General features: G+C 44.4%; 2 protein-coding genes across 2 annotated transcripts in view; one reads left to right on the top strand and one right to left on the bottom strand.

The window, feature by feature from the left end:
* CEP63 (centrosomal protein 63kDa) overlaps window positions 1–5,361 on the top strand; it is a 21,285-nt gene extending 15,924 nt beyond the window's left edge. The window contains exons 12-14 of the mRNA XM_009701674.1: window positions 1,586–1,791; window positions 2,353–2,659; window positions 5,203–5,361. Coding sequence (XP_009699976.1) covers window positions 1,586–1,791; window positions 2,353–2,659; window positions 5,203–5,361 — 672 coding nt within the window. The remainder of the gene's footprint in view (window positions 1–1,585; window positions 1,792–2,352; window positions 2,660–5,202) is intronic.
* A 5,331-nt stretch (window positions 5,362–10,692) lies between these two features.
* On the bottom strand, window positions 10,693–14,244 carry LOC104162847 (kyphoscoliosis peptidase-like). The gene is made up of 4 exons (XM_009701675.1): window positions 14,060–14,244; window positions 13,425–13,613; window positions 12,651–12,841; window positions 10,693–11,594 (listed from the first exon to the last, which is right to left on the bottom strand). Exons 1-4 carry the CDS (start codon window positions 14,242–14,244, stop codon window positions 10,693–10,695), a joined length of 1,467 nt encoding a protein of 488 aa, XP_009699977.1.
* Between the last annotated feature and the right edge of the window lie 2,666 nt (window positions 14,245–16,910).

The raw sequence follows: 16,910 nt of genomic DNA on the forward strand, positions 1-16,910 counted from the left end.
CCCCAGGCAGGTTACAGCCTGGGAATATGGGCTGGATGCCATGGGCAAGGGAAGGGGCACTGTGGTGGGCTCCTGCAGATGTGGCACACTGGAGGTTAGGTGAGGCCACCCTGTCCAGAGGGGAGAAGGGGAGCCTGCATGGAAGAGGTGCAGTCTTGGCAGGAATAATACCTTGAAGATGGTGCATTTTAGTGCCTGTGTGAAGGAAGAAATGGCTGGTTTGCAAGTTCTGTCTCACATAAACCTGAGTGGATGCCTCACAGGGGGCAAGGATTGAATTCAGACAGCTGAAAACCTAATGGGAATATATCATCAGAGCTTTTATCCTGTCAAATCTGTGGGAAGGAAATACTTGGCTCTTAGTATTAGTTTGGGGTGATTGTCAAATGTGCCAAGTTCTTGGGAAAGTGTTGAACAAAAGCTTTGTGGCTGGTGAGATGGAGAAAAATGAAAGCTTTCTGGAGGGCTGATTTGAAACTGAAACGGCCTAAGGCCCTTTAATTTCTGCTTCAAGTGCCTGGTGGGCTTTTGCCTGCCTAACTGACCAAAAACTTGATAGCAAAGTCCAAAGCAAGAAGCCTGTTTTTTTAAAAAAAAAAAAAAACAAAACCCACAGCCCCATGGCACGGGAGCTACTGATCTTGGCCAGGTTCTTCTACTGTACATTTGGAAAGTCCTTAGATACAGCAGTGATCAGGGTGAATTGAGCATCTAAATTTAATAGAATTGGCAAAAAGAAAGTGGGAATGTCACGGGAGAAGAAACAATGGAAACTATATCCACCTGGACTAGTAAGGAGTAGATGGAGAGAAGCAAGTTGTTCAGAGTTTCAAAAAAAAAAAAAAAAAAATTCACTTTTACTTTTACCGGTGAAAGTTTCTAAAGGGCTGTGGGTCATCCTGGGTGGGGAGGTGTATGCACAGCCTTTTGTAATTATTCCCATAGGCCTTTGCTAATTTGAGTGAGGGGATCTAGAAGTGTTCTTGCAAGCAGCTTTCCTGGTAGATTGCATGGAAGGTAGTCGCTCGCTGAGAGTGGTTTCTTCTCATCAACAGCTAAGGCACTGGGGTGTGTGTTTCTGCACAGTGTAGGAAGTATCTGGCAGAGCCAACTACTCTGATACCTAGAGAGTTGCTCAGACTGAGGCAGTTTATGGGGCTGCCACCTGAGTGTTCCCAGCTTTGGCTGAGAGGCTTGCATCTTAGTTAAGTGAGGGAATCCTAGAATATACAACTGGAGGAGAACTTGAGGTCATGTAGTCCTTCTCATTACCCCAAGGCCAGAGGCAGATACATCTGAACTCTTCTTGGTCTGTATTTTCCTGTTTTCTCAAGCATCCAGTGGTGAGAGAGACTTCCTTTCCTAGGCAGATCAGCACAGCTTGTCTGGATGCAGACACAACAAAGCATATATAATTGATTTGCCCTTATGAAAGCTTTGAAAATTTTGCCAGTCAAAATTGAGATTAGATGATATGCCTTAAGGAATTGCTTACCAGCCTTTGCTCCAGATTTGCCTGTGGTGTCTTGCAAATCAGAAGTTTTGACTTCAGCTCTTCTCTGACTTCTTCCCTTCCCTTCTCTAGGGAAAAGATGTCACCCTAAGAGCACTCAGTGAAGACTATGCTGTTGAACTAAATAAATTAAAATCTGAGAACCAGCAATTGCGGAATGATCTAGCAGAGGCCAGAGCAAAACTGGAGCTCACTCGGCAGGTCTGCCAGGATGAACCTGAGGGCACGGCTCGGCAGATGCAAGGTGAAGAGCCTGAGGCCAGGGATGTCCAGCACAGGTGAGTGTTGCATGACCCCAAGGATGCTGCTTCCTTATTAAGAAGGAGAACAGAAGGCGTGGGGATGTGTGGGCTTTTAATGACATGATTTACGTGTAGCGTCTATCTCCAGCTCATAGTATGTATGGGAGACCACAAGGACTGTTTTGGAATCTGCCTTGATGCTTTAAGTAGTGCAATAGCTTTTAGTCCCAGCTGGTTTGCGTCCTGCAAAGCCAGCTGGTATTTGACGGTCTTTTGACTGCCTTTTTTCTTTGATTGAGAAGCGGTATGTGCTCTTTCAGTGAAGGGATTAGAAGTGCATGGATGTCTGTGCCCCTTTCTTTTGCAGTAGTAGGATGTGCAGACTGTAGGTTTTGGTATCTACAATAGCAGAAGAGTGAGAAAGAATGCCCTAGAGACTGGATGTGCATCTGGAAGTCCTATGGAAGCAAGAGTCAGTTTGGATTGCCAGGGCTGTTAGTAACCTGTATGTTGTTATCTGTGCGCAAGTTTTTACTAAAGTTCAGCTGCTAAGAGGCAAACTGTCAAACGGTTATGTGTTCAAACCTTACCTTCCAGGACAACTCAGGAAACGCAGCACAAACGTGATGAACAAGCAGTGAGAAAACATCACAAACCTGACGAGACTGTTCAGCGTCATCAAGGGGAGTCTCAGAGGTCGAAGGCTGCTGAAATAGGAACTGTGACCCCTGAGACAGCTGAGCTACCCGCCCAGACCAGCAAGAAGAACTGTATGGAGTCACTTGCTTTGGGCACCTTGCAGGGAATGGATCCTTTGCTCAACGTGGTGGATGGAAACAAAGATTTTACAGATGAAGCATCTAAGCAGTCCATCTCAGATCATGAGAGAGAATCTTTGCCTTTGGTAAGCACTTGTATAGAAGCTGGTTGCTATTCAACAGCTGAGGATAGAACTGGGCTGTCATCTGGCAAAAGGAGCCAGATTTTTGAACGTATGATCTGGCTGTGTGGTGTGTACGATTCTGTAAGCGTACATCAAATGTTAAACAGGGAGGAAAAACCACTATTGGATGGTTAATACTTGGACAGTTGGAGCCACGTGGTTATTGTTCAGAACTCTCTGGGGAAGGGATTTGTGTTTGGTACAATTGCTAAGCTAATTCCAGAAGCTCATGGTTCTCTCCATGCTGGTGCTGTACATCAGTGTATACCGTGACCTGCTTAATGTCACTTCAGAATTCTGCTTCATCTTTTGGCTTGAGTCTGTAGTAGAGGGTCAGAGTGGATGTAGAGCGCTGAGTATTTCAGCATACAGTTTGTGGGTGAATCTGAAAGCTGGTGCTGCACATCTACATTCGCTGTAATGCACAGGGTGAGGTTGACCCCTCTGCATGGGCCAGCAGTAGGCAGCACACTGAACTTAAAGCCACTTATGCTAGCTGATAGGAAAGCCTGAAATCCATACTTCGCTGCATGAGGGGAGGCTCTTATTTTTCTCAGTTGTCGATCATACTTTTTTAGTAGGGAGCAGCATTGGCGCCTTCTCTATCCTTTTTCCTCAGCTCAGTTGCTGGAGCACTTGCCCAAGATATGGGAAACTTGGACTCAATCACTTCTTCCTTTGGTGTTTAAGACCATATATCCCAGAACCTGCTGGAATGAGTAGGCTGTGGGCTGACTTGAGCAGGGAGGGGAATGGAAGAAGGATGCTGAGAACCGTTGTCATACCCTGGGTCAGACAGGGCTGTTGTAGTTAAGGGAGGGGAGAATCCGGAGTGCTGCTTCAGAATCGCTTGCTTTGGACGTGTTGTCCCGGCAGTCTTCACAGTATTTTCTCCTCTGGTTGTGTGTTGTTGGCAGTGACAACAGCTATTTTTTATTTTGTGGGGAGCCTGAAGAATAGTCTAAGGCTGATGCACAGATGAGCAGAGACCTGTCAGATTTGTAGGTCTTGATGAGGTTTGCTACCAAGAATAGGTCTTGATTGTTTCAAGACTAAAGTAGCTTGTGGGCATGTCTGGAAAACAAATGTTGGGAGCTTAGGGAACTGTAATATTCTAAATGGAGACTCTTCAGATTGCAGGATTGGAACTGAAGTGTGAACAGTTCCACTTCAGGGTCTGAGAAGCTCCAAGGCTTGATGTTTAGTAGAAGAGAATGTCATGCTTTTTGCTCTTGAGAGATAGAAATAAGGTTTCTAAGGAAATGCAAATATTGGTCGTGGTGTTGACTGGGACTCCCTGCTCATGGTCACACTCCAGTGTCTTTAAATCAGTTCCTTTAAGAGAGGAGAATTCTCATCAGTAGGCAGTAGTGGGGTGGGAGGGATTTGCTTGTTATCTGCAGCCTTTTTTCTGCTTCCCTTTGTTCCTGGATGTTGATAAAAGACCAGAAAACCATAAGACTGCAGGATTTGGAAATAATCAGTTACATTCTCATGCCAAGACGCTGAGGCAAGTTTTCTGTAATGGAAAGCAGCCCTTTAGTAACTTTATAATTCACCTGCCAGTCCCTGTGCAGGAAGCTTCTCTGCGTCAACTTGTAAATTAAACCTAGTTTACGATGTTATTTTTGTAAGTTAAGAGCTTGTGGGTAGATGATGTGAGTAGCAGGAATAGTTCTTGACTGTAAAGGAAAGAATCCGGGGTAGTTTCTTGACTTGAACTGAAGTGATGTTCAGTGAGCTGCGATGGGAGTTTGGTCTGTACTTCCCCTGGGGGATTGTACTAGGATCCCATGATTTCAGGGAAGAAGAGGAGGTAGGTAAAAAAACCCAGAGGTATCCCCAGTGCTGGTCCAGTCTGGCAGTTCTTTCCCTTACCTGGAACCCATATTCTGAGGTGATACTGAGATTTTTATGAAGACAGGGAGCAAGATGTAGACCTTAAGTGTGAGGCTGCACTAACACATCTGGGACAAACCCCCTGGTATTTTGTAGTGACCTTCTCTAGAGTTACGCTATGATTGCACACACCGTGCCATTCCCTTTCATTATTTGAAGTGGAAGGCCTGGTAATTGAAGTGAAACTCCAGTTCCCCTGAGTAAAGTGGCGGTTCCTATTGATACCTCTGGGGTCAGGGTTCCATCTGTGAAGTGCAACAGTTATGTAGGCAGAGAGAGAGCTTATTTCTGTTCAGCTCTAGCTCCCTAGTGCCTTAGAGAGGGGAACTACTGGAATGGAAATGTTACGTGTACTGAGGTACTGCTTTTACTCCCTGCAGTTTTGGCAAAGGCTTGGGAGGCTTTCACTGTTGGTTGGAGACTGTTGGGAGGGACATTTACCTATGATACAAGCATGAGACTTGAGTGCTTAGTCTACCCAGTAAGACAGAAATGACACAAGAACCCTTCAGAAGCATATTTAGTTGTGTGGTTTGTAGATCAGTAGTGTTTCTGGCCAAAACTTGGAATGAAAAAATACCTGATATTCCCTTGTTTCCTTTTAGTGCACCCTGCCTACAGCTTCAGTTGGTTCCATAGCTGCAAGATACCTGGAAGAGGAAGAACTGAGATCCCAGCACATCCTGCAGTGCCTAAATGCTCACATTGAGGAACTGAAAAAAGAGAGTGAAAAGATAGTGAAACAATTTGGACACCAGGAGTAATGTTTCTTACTGAATTTGAATGCTGATTTACATACATGGTTCCAAACTGTGGCTGGGGAGGTACCTATAAACCGAGTGCCACTGGAGCTTGAGTGAGAGGCCATATCTCCCACTTGGAGCTGAATCAGCAGGATGGATAGTGAGGAAAGGAAACTCCTCTCTAACATGTTTGATCTGATGGAGGGTGTTACACCGCAAACACTTCAGTCAGCTTGCAGTAGGTCAGAAAGCTGCGTCAGAGGTATGTGTGTGTGCACTCACCCGCAGAGAGATTAGGGTGTTTTTTAGAAGCAAACCATTTTCTAATTTTAATGTAAAATATTTTAAGTATATTTTATACATGTAAAAGCCTTGAAATAAAACAGAGTGGAAAAACATCTCTCTTCTTGTGTATACAGTGAATCTCTTGTGGCTTTATCTTGCCTTCTCATCAGGAACTTTGATCAACACCTTTTCCATCCTTTCCCTCCCAGAGTAGCTATGTTCTTCAGGGAACAGGGAATATAATTCCTCTTTCCTTCAGGCTACCTGTATTTTCTCCAGTTAATTTCCCCTTAGTGGAATTTCTTAATATTTCCTGGTACTTGCAACTTCTGCCCTTTGCTGTTTGTATAGGACCTGATGTCTTTAGCTTTCCTTGCCTTGCACATTGCTTGAAGTACCACAGAACAGCTCAGGAACGAATGGCTGAATTGTGATTGTGGTCACAGCTCTTACAAAAGAAAGTGGAGTAGTTGGAACTGGAAATGAAATTGAATGGGAGGAAGACCCACAAACAAGTGAGATTGATCTATACCGCAGCCATAATTGCAGCTGCTGTGTAAGCTGGTATCAGCCTGTTTTGGATCTAGGTGGTCTCAGACACTGTCCAGTCAAGTTGAACTGCTGCATTAAAACACATCTGCTACTGGTTTTGAGGAGTATGTTCAGTCCTTTCTCAAGGAAAGTAATGAGTGAATAGAACGTGTTTCCTGTGGACTTGCCTTTCTTCCAGGGGCAGTCTGTAGTTCTTCTGTGGCTGAGCCTTCACAACCTTTGTACAGGGACACCTAGGGGTGGAGACATCTCTTGTCCACGTCTGCACGGTTCCTATTCCTTTCCAGCAGCTTCACCTTGTCTTAGAGCAGCTTAATGCTGTCAAGAAACAGGAATTCAAAAGTAACATATGCATGAAAAACCCAACCACCGCGTTAAGCAGATGAGTTCAGTAAAGGTGATGCCTGTCTGCAGGCTGCAGCCTTGTCATGCCATAAAATGGTACTGCACTTGGCGAAGCAATTCTGCATTCCAGAGTTCAAAAACATTTGAATGAGCAAGTCCTCTTATTTTGGCTTTGTTCTGGAGTCCTTTGAACAAGGATAAAACCTTCAAATCCATTCTGGATTCTCCTTGTAATGTAATGTCCTTGTAATGAGGTGTTGAGCTGCCCACAAGTGGGGATAAACTATGGTCATACATTTTGCACATAGTCAGCACTGGCCTCGATTCCTCTTCAGAGCTGCCCACAGGTAAGCATACTTGGAACATCCGCCTTAACTGTCTGGATCTCAAGTAAGGACTTGTTGGTTGAGGGACATTTAGACAAAACCCAAACAGCAAAATGGGACAAAACTGTTGTTTCCTCTTCCCAGATGAACCTATAGATCCACTGAGCATGTGGTATGCCAGAACTCTTAGGGATTCCTCGTGTCCTTTCGTGGTGACAGGAATTCCATTTTTTTAAATGATGCCTTTATAAACGATATTTCCTGAAGATTTGTTAAGTTAGTTACTGAGTGTTGCATCAGGCACTAAGTGTTTTCAGAAGTTGAGAAGGCATTTTGGCTGATTAATGATGTTTGCTTCCATATCCCTTTCCTTTAGAGACATTCGGCAGTTCGTGTTGACAGAACTGAAGAGCGAAACTGAAGATGATCCATTTGTTTAATTAGCAGCTATAATCCTACAGTACTTATCAATTTCTAATACAAGTAATAAGCAGCTTCATTCAGGGAGTAGGCTGTAAAAAAATACGATCTGAAGAGTAAAATTTGCAACAAGGGAACTGCTGAATTACTTCTCTGTGCCGGTGTATGTGCTCTCTCTGTCCCACCTTCTCTCTTTGCAGATAACGCGATGCCACAGACTGGTGTGCCTGCTGGTTCTGGAGCTGCTGTACATGACAACAGGAGAGGAGGACAGAGGTCAAGCAAGGCAGTATGATGAGTTGAACACTTTCCTGCTCTCCCTGCATTGCTCATTTTTAAGCATGTGCCTTTCTCATGGCCAGCATGGAAATAGCAGAGCACCTGACTGTGTACTGACCGTATTCGTTCCATGGGTGAGGAAGCTAGCTCGTGAGGAGATGGAAGTGCAGAGGTACGCTTGCCAGAGAGAAAAACTTGTTCTACGCATACTTAATTTACCTTCACTGAGGAACGAGATATTTGCAAAACTCAGTGATCTGAATTCATAGTGCTAAGTAATTGCACCTCTTGGTGGTATAGGGATTACAAAAAGTGTTCAGTCTGAAGGCTTGCCAAGGGAGAACTCTGACTCAAATGGAAGAGCTGGTAGTCCCGAGATAACTGAGGAGTCTGTTCCAGAGGGGTTCTCCTGGTGTTAGAGTCTTGACTGTGCTGAAGGATGTGCATTTTTTATGAAGGGGAGGAAAAAAAGACTTGTTTATCCTGGAGGGAGATGTCACAGCAAGTACAGACTTCTGAGATTCTTTTATCTGGGGCTGCAAGGTTTCTGAGGCATTCTCCTCTGCCTTTGCAGTGTCAGACATCCCTTGGAATAATCACCTGGCCCTGGAAGCTTTATAATTAATGAAGCTGGAGAGGGATTTTTTGTGTCTTTGAACTCATGCCTTCGATAGCATGAAAGAATTTCTTATATGTTTGCTGAGCCAGATGTTTGTTTTCTGTTTGAAACAAAAATGTGAAAATTTATTTGCAGTACTTCTCTTTGTACCAGCCTAGCATCTCACAAGTGGGAAGCTGTTGCAGGCTCTGTCTTTAGCGTGCTACAGGTGTTCTTCCATGGATCTGACAGTGCTTTGGGTCACTCTTTACTTTGAGGGGTTAAAACAGTGAGTCTGTGCCCGTATTGCAGGTTTGCCAGTGTTGTGTAGGGGGAGGAGGGAATACTCCCTGAGATCTTGCTAGGTAGAGGACAATTGTGTATAACCTGGCCTCTCTACTTCCTTGGGATAATTGGTTTTTTCCCCTTCCCATCTTGAGACAGAAATAAAGCATGTGGGCTTAGAGAAAGGCCTTGTGAAAGGGAGTCCTTTAAGACCAAATCTATACTGGTGGCACCCTGCGGAGAGGCTTCACGCGGCTGCCCGCTAGCTGTGCCTGTTTGTATACCCAGCAGTGAACATAGAGTATTTGGTTGTGTGAAGGGTGCATGTAGTTTGGTATCCTTGACCCTGTTATGTGGGGAAAAGTAGTTTTCTTCAGTTCCTCAGCTCTCTGGGATGTCTCCTTATCCTCCCATTGTAAGAAGTGGCGTATTTGACTGGATTGGCTTGACCTGTAAAATGAAAGCTACTGAAATGTGTCCTCCTTGATCTGAAAAATGGGATCTAAGAAAAAAAGAATTCTTCTGCTAGGCACCAAAATAAACCAGGGCTGTCTGTGCTTACAGACAAGGCTTGCTTTAGCCTTCAAGGTCCAGACAATCAAAAAATCCCTGAGTCTTTCTTGCATCTGCATCTGTGCTGTTCAATATGTGTGGCTGTCCAGGGAGCGGATGCCTGCTGGGCTACAAGGCTTGTTAGTGTTCCCTCAGGGAGGGGCTGCTGCTGTCGGTTTTTGAGGACAAAGACACTTAGCTCTTTGGGGGAAGGACTTAAAGCCTGCTTTTATGTCACGTATGGAGCCACCTTGTCTGCAAATACAAAAAGACCCCAAAGCATTGCTGTACTCCTGGCATCCTAGACTAAGTTTTGTTAACTTATATGTTGTGTTTATACTTGCAACTCGTGTCTGTGGTAGCCAGCATCCTCACCGAGAGTTCTGCTACTTGGATACAGCTCCAGGTACCCCATGCGTTAACTCAGCTTCCTTAAAACAGGGACTCAAACCTGGTTGCTGGGGTAGAGGGGGTAATGTAGGAGGGATCAGAGACAGGGAGCCTGCTGCAGATGGGCAGCCCTTCGCTATCGTGTAGAACTTCTGCCACCCAGTTCCTGGGGAGGAGGGGACTGTAGGAATAACCCTTGTATTTTGTGTGGAAAATAGAGCGGCTTTGTGAAGAGGAATTCGTATCGTTTGGTCAATGAAATAGAATGCAAAAACATAACAGGTTTATTTCAAATTCAAGCTCAAACATAGTGTCTCTTGGGTCATGCTAACACTTACGGACATCTGAATCGTTTATGAAAATGTGCTTGATCTTCTGATGTATATTTGGGGTGAGATTCACTAGAAGTCTGCCTTTGCCTTGTGCATGTAGGGGTTTTCCAAGAGTACAGCACCAAATAGTTTTTTACATCATAATAATGTCACTCAGCCTGCTATTCCACATAACCCGTTAAGTTTTTTAGTTGCAGTATTGCATAGACAAGTTGGAGTAAGGAGTCATTTTTGAGAACTTTATTCTCCATTTTACTGTAGTTGTGGAAACACCTATATGCTTGAGATACGATTACAGTATTAACATTGCAGAAAAAGTGTTTACAATTCAAATACTCTAATATAAAAAGGTAAAAATGATTTTGTTTATTGTATTTAAGAGTCAGTGTAAAAAGTAATTTCGCAGTATCACTTAAATTTGTAAGACAATGAAGTGCACAAGAAAACTTCACGTTGTATCTTCTTCCTAACGCTTGTCTCTCCTGGGATGTAGTTTGCAACTTGACTAAAGATATACAGAAACTTGGTTTAAATATCCTGAAGTTCCTCGTGTCCAATATTGCTGCTCAAAACCAGGGTGTGCTTTCTTCGTCCTGCCCAATAACTAAGTGGATTCTTCTTGGAGTAGCCATTGTAAGACTTTTCTTATGGTCCATAACTTGGAAACCAGCAATCACTGCTAGCACAGAATGACCTATGGCCAGAGAGCCAGTTGTTTTCTTCAAAGTGTTTGTCTGGACGGTATTACTGAAACATAGGTGAGGGTTTTGTTTAATTTCTTTCACTGCTGCTCCCTTCTTAACAGGATTTTCTGCTTCTTTGAAATTCTTTGAGTGCGTGATCTGGCAAAAGCCTGCAAGTGTTGTCCTGCATTCATTGAAAGAACAGATTTGATTGAGAGAATAAACGATCTCGTAAAGCTGTATTGGTTTTGGGCACGTTGGAAAGGTTGGTTCATGCAGGTGAGTGAAAGAACAAGGAGGGGGTGTTACTGAGTCTCAACTTCGTATTTCAGGACGTGTGAGTAAAAGCTGTGGTTAGCGTTCTCGTGCACCATCACAAACACCTCTCTGCATCCCGAAGTGTTGCAGGTTCCCTCCCAGTAGCCCCTGCTCTGGGTGAGAGGGTAAGTGTTCTCAGCTTGAACTAGCACCTTTGCTATCCCATGCATTTTGAGTTTAAACTGAACATTGCGATTAGCTGGCAGCAAGCCGGAGAGCGGCTCCAGTATTTCGTAGTCTTCTACCCACTTGCTGTAACTCTGAGGAAAAGCTGGCCACTTCACTTCAGTGTTCAGGCAAGTGATGAGGTAGTTGAAGATGTAGTCGTAATTGCCAGGATCTGACTTCTTCTTGGCATAGATTTTCAGAACAAAGTTCCCTGCGTGGGGGAGATGGATCTTCAACTCAATTTGGTTCCCACGATGGATTTGCATGATGTGCCGCCTTCTCATATCCTCTGTCAGGCTGCTGTTATCGGAGTGCAGCGAGGCTAAGACACTTATGTCTTTGCCCAGCGTGAAGGTGACGGAACACCGCCCGTCGTTGGTGTGAATGATGGGGTCGGGGTGTGACGGCCTCAGGAACCCTTGCCGCTCTGTGAACCAGCTTGGCCCAACAGGCTGATGCAGGTCCTTTGGGAAACGCATGGCCTTGTCCACAGACTTACAATCTACAACATATTCTAACACGCAGTTGTAGACATCTTCTGAGGCTTTGGAGGGCTTGGCAAAGATCTGCAGCTTGTGACTCCCTGTCTTCTGTGGGTAGATATCCAGCTTCATTCCGTGTTTTTTCAGTGTCATTAAACCGTGTTCATCTGTTCCCTTCAGCTTAAACGTAAATAATGTGGCAGAACGGCAATCCACTGATACAGAGGCTTTTCCATTTACTATGAAATACAAAAGAAAAGAAACCGCATAGGAGTTTCAGTACATTTTTTGAACGTACACCCTGTTCTGGGAAGACTAATCTGTCCCAATAAACTGCTGCTTCTCTAATAGTAAAATAAAGAGCTGCAGTTGACAGGTCATAGCTTGTCAGCTGTCCGCTTTGACCAGCATCCCTCAAAAAGAATGAAGTGAAGAGCGGCCTTTGTTTTGGAGATGTGCATTTGTCCTATTGTGGTATACACTGAAATGGAGCTGTGGTCCTATAGAATATGAAAGCCTGTGTGAAATATAACTGAAAGTACCGTCAACCCATGTGCTCGAGAAGAGCTTAATTAGATGTGATTAGACCTGATTGCCAGTCCAGTAGCTGTTCCAAGAAACTTCAGAGAAAAGTGCAGGAACCCTCCAGTACGTAGATACGAGGTAATCTACCTCCCTATGAGCCTGTTCCCAAACAGCTTGAAGACAACACTAAGTCTTAAAATGTTGTTGCCTTTAAGTTTTAACTCTGTGTTCTTAGTGTTCATAAATTAGCTATCTAGTTAAACTCCTGCAGCTCTTGTAAAATCAGAGGAAGGTGATCTTAAATGTGAGCCCTGTAGTTCAGTGGTGTTACCTAATAGTTTTATGTTACAAGAGCTGCTGGACTTACTCAGGGTGCTCAGTATTGCATAAAGAAGTGCCTGTTTATGCATTGTTCAGTAATTCAAACTTTTGGAACATTGTAAAAGGTTTTAGACTCATTTTCAAGCCAGAGTTGCTAATACATAATAGCAATACTTCTAATTTTGCACCACTGATGCTGGCCGATAGAGTAACTCATCTTCAGCTGCTGACTGAGGCTTTCTTTCAGACCCAACGGCTACTACAATTTTTCACAGCTTGAGCAAAAAGAAAAAAAAAGACCATCCTCTGCCCCAAGAGCTTTGAGTACAGTCTGCTTGGCAGAACCAGGCTGGAAACGTAATTCACTCCACGCACGACGGTGTGTGGTGGATGCGGGGCTGCATAAGGAAAGATGCTCTGCAGCGTTCCTCCGCGCAGGGTGTTGTTACCTGTTTGGATGACAGCTGTCTCCGGGTGTGCGGTCAGCAGGCCCAACATGTAAAAGTTGCTGTTGTGCAGCATGTTTTTCTCAAAATCTTTCAGTGTCAGGGTTGGTTTAAGAAGCTGCCAGTTACTGTTGTCTGGGAAGTGATTGTTAATGAACAGGGCCGGGTGAGTCAGAAAATAAAACTCATTGTACCTGGAAGAAGAAGGAAGAGATTAAAGGAAAATGCATAATTATAAATAGTTAATTCTTCCCCTGCACAGCAGTGGTGGTTTCAGCGGGAGGGAGTTGGAGTGCTTTGGGCTGCTAAGAAACTGAGATCGGTGGGTTTGAAATTCTCCAGGCAGAGAAGGAACCTGAGCTTTGGTCTTCCATTTCCAGGACAAATGCTGAGCTTTTGGATAAAACCAAGGTACCCCCTGCAACCATGGGCTTCTGAAGAAAGAGGGAGGCACTGCTGCTTGTTTGAAAGTGTGGAGGCACGCTCTCTCAGGCAGCCGAGAGCTATGAATCAAGTGCCACATAGTATTGCATAAACCAAAGATGTGATAAGCAAAACAAGTTCACTTTTAGCAGTTAGGTCTTTTGCTGCTCAGGGCCGTTGCCTTTCTACAGGTACATGCTCCACCCCTTGTACAGGCAACCCAGATGCCTTGCTCAGAGCTTTGGGTCTTCCTGCGGGACCTAAAATTTGTCACTGTTTGGTGCGCCAAACCCATCGGCTTTCCTTCTGCCTTTGTGGTAGGTTTATGTATTAACATAGGGGATGGTTCTTTACCTGAAGGTGAACTCGGTGAAAGAATCGTCAACAGAACCGCTTCCCCAGGTGCTATCGAGTAAATGCCACCTTCCATCAAGGTAGACAGCATTCCAGGCATGGTCAGAGTCCCCTGTAAAGGTCTGCCCCATCTTGTACCCGTACCCCTTCGAATAGCCTGATAGCTTCATGCACTGGATTCCTGCAATACTAAAAGGAAACAGTAAGATGCAGCAGGAAACTTCTGTTTTAAACCTGTCAGCGTACTTTTCTGGAAGGACAAAAGGAGGAGCAAAGTGTGCAGAACTTCAATCCTGTGGTCAACTTTCAAGCTGTGGTCAGCTCCATCAGCCTCTCAGGTGCCTCCTTGCAGTGGAGTCCTAGGGGAGTTAGGGGTTTTAAATGTCTAAGTGTGCCAGCATACTTGTCTTTGAAAATCCCAACATCTGACCCTGGTGACAGACTATTTTGTGCTAAATGCCTATGTTGTTGCACTTTTTAGTTCTTTGGAAAGCTTGCTATTAGCTGAGGTGCTGTACTTTTCTTGACAGGGCTATCTCTGCGCTTTGAACAGCTTTCCTCTAACTGCCTTCCCGTACCAGCCTCTCAGCGCATCTAGAGACAGGCAAGTTCTCCCCTTTGACCACCGACATCACGTAGAGACTCTCTTTTTCTGGGCTGTGCTAGTGATGGCTTCATATGGGGTGGGCATGCGAGAGTAACCCAAGGTGACGGTGCCCGAGGTGTTGGGTAGGGGCCATTTTTCCTTGTAGCTTTTGCATGGGTACTTGGAGAGAGCGTCCCACTGGAGGAAGGGGCTTTTCTCTTCTAGTTTTGGCATATTCCCTCTCTTTTTGTCTGATGCACCATCAATTCAACATTGTTAGAGCAGGGTGACAAAGATGAAGTGTGCTTAATTGCTCTCTGTCTCGTTACTCAGTGGAATCTCTTTGATGCTGTCCACAATTAGCCCATGTAATTATAAATTAAAAGTATATCTGTTCATGCTTGCGTTCTCTCTGTGACGGTAGGCCTGGTGTTTGACACCAACTAAGATATCTTAGAGCTCGCGGGACTGTGGATGCTGATTTAGTTTCCTTAAAGAGTGAGCTTGTGCTTGCCCAGGGTACAAATGATTAAATAGTCTCTTTGGGGGGGGAAAAAAAATAAATACCTGTGTTGATGTGTAAATAAGATTTAAATAAGCACTGTGTTAATAAGCTCTCTGCTGTTGATGGCAGTGGATTCTAACATTGGCATCTTATTTCAGCATTAATCTAAAATTGCCTCACTCGGAGGATTGTCTTTTGGGTAGGATGGTATTGACATTTTTCTTCATTGAAAAGTTCGTTAAATGGAACAACTACCTGAAGTAATAAACTGTGCATGCTTCAAGAGCAATATTGTCTGCATAATGTGGGTTTAACTCAGAAGAAAAGTGATATTTATGGGGAAGATAATTAGCATGGTTGTTAAGAAGTCGAGGTCTGATAACAGATACTGGCTGGTAATTGGCAGTGCAGTAGTGCTTATAGCGAGGACTGCTTCTTTCATGGAGATGATGCTGATTTAAAGGGAAAGTGGTCACTTCAGCTTCTCATGCAGACTTACTAAACTCAAACCTGGACATTTTCTGTTACTTAGTTATTTGATACTCTTTCTTTAACAGCATCAAATTAAAATCTTACATTCTTTCTTAAATTCTTTAAGAATTTAAATTAGAATTCTTTAAGAATGTCTTAAAATCTTTAAGAAAGAGTATCAAAAATAGAATCACAACTGCAAAGGGCTGATTGAGATCTAGCTGAGAGCTCACGTTGAGTAGCCTGCAGAGAGAAGACAAAGTTACATGGAGAGGAGAAATGTGGCAGTACCCCATCCCTGCTAAAGATGGCCAGCAAAGAAGAGGAGGGAGCATGCAAGCCGTGGTGTGGGCTGTTACGCATCGATAGCGAGGCACTGCCTGCCACATGAGGTATTCCAAACGAATGTGGCAAGCCTAGAAGGAATGCCATTGAGAAACCTGGTGTCGCAGGTGGTCTGTAAAGTCTTTGCCAGCCTGCAGTCGCCTGTGAGCCAAATTCTAACGTGGAGCTGGGCAGTAAATCTGGAGCAACTCCACTGACAAGACTGGTGAGAGCTTGGATTTACATGGTGTAACTGAGACCAGGAGCTGGCCCGGGAACTTTAAGGAAGATTTGATCCTAGGAGTTTCAAAGGGGCCTAACAGGAGCTCACTACCAAATTCCCACTAATTTCATGGGGATTGGCATCTAATCCTTCTAGGCTTCTGTAGACATTCTTGTTAGCTGGGATATGCAGAGAGAACATCAAGGGACAGGTTCTGCCCTTCGTTCTCTCTGTGCTCTCATTTACAGTGAACGTTAGCAAAGCAGCAAGAAGAGTTTGTGCTTGGATGTGTTCAGAGCATTTAAACGGTGATCTCTCTAATAATGGACAGACAAAAAAACAGGCGAAAACATCCTGTAGTGGAGCAGTCCTGTATTGGTGAAAAGGATGATCGTGTCTCTGTTCTTGTGTAAATAACTTTATACAGGTAAATTAACCAGGCAGAAGGAAGATTGAGAAGATCTCCAGAAACGCTTGAAGTGGCAATGTGATGGTAGAAGATGACCAAAATACAAGGTGGACTGGAAGAAGTCAATTAAGAAACTGTTGGTAACATCTACTTGGTGCAGCAAGGAGGTTAAAAGCTAAGTCGCTTTTCTGCTTCAAAAAGAGTAGGAAATAATCTGGATCTTGCTACAGGTGCCACTGGAACCTTCTTCCCTTTGATTTCAGGTTAACTTTGATGATTTCAGCTCAAAAAGAAGCAAACCTGCCTTCTCCCAGGGGAGACAGAATGGTTTATACTTGTGGTAGGTAGGTGTACACTCCTGTGCCTGAAAAGAAGGAAAGCTGCTGACTGTAGAAAACAGGAAAAGCAAGAGGATGTGAAACCTGGATTATTTGCAGACTAATTATGAATAAGGAGCAGCTAAGTGGTCAGATCCACTGTAGGGAGCACGGTTGGCTTTGCTCTCGAAGGTGGTGCTGAAACCTCTCAAGTGCAAATAATTGTTTTGCCTTCATCGTTAATTCTGGTAAGCGAGTTTCTCCCTAAGTCCAGACTGTTGGGTTTTGCCCTAAATTGAATTCATGAATTTACACTCCCTGATTCACTCAGCCACGCTACCTCCTCGTGTTGGGTTGTCAGCTGAGAAGCCAATTCTTGTAAATGCTGCTAAAATATTGGTCAGAGGCCTGTGTTTACGTTCATCGCTATTATGCCCGATGTTTGGAAATTGATGTCTTGTGGCCAGCTTCCCACTCTCCGTGCCCACCTTTCCTCTGTGACAGGAGCCTCAGCTAATGGGAAGAAGTCTGGCTGCCAAAGCTGTGGTCGGAGGTGACAGTGTTGTGTCTGCAACGGGAACTCATCTCGCTGCTGGCGCTGGGACAAGTAGGACTCAATCAGTGTCAGCCGTTGACTTCCGCCGGGCCTTT

This window comes from Cariama cristata, unplaced genomic scaffold, assembly GCF_000690535.1.
Source record: "Cariama cristata isolate BGI_N322 unplaced genomic scaffold, ASM69053v1 scaffold19836, whole genome shotgun sequence".
NCBI classification, from domain to species: domain Eukaryota; kingdom Metazoa; phylum Chordata; class Aves; order Cariamiformes; family Cariamidae; genus Cariama; species Cariama cristata.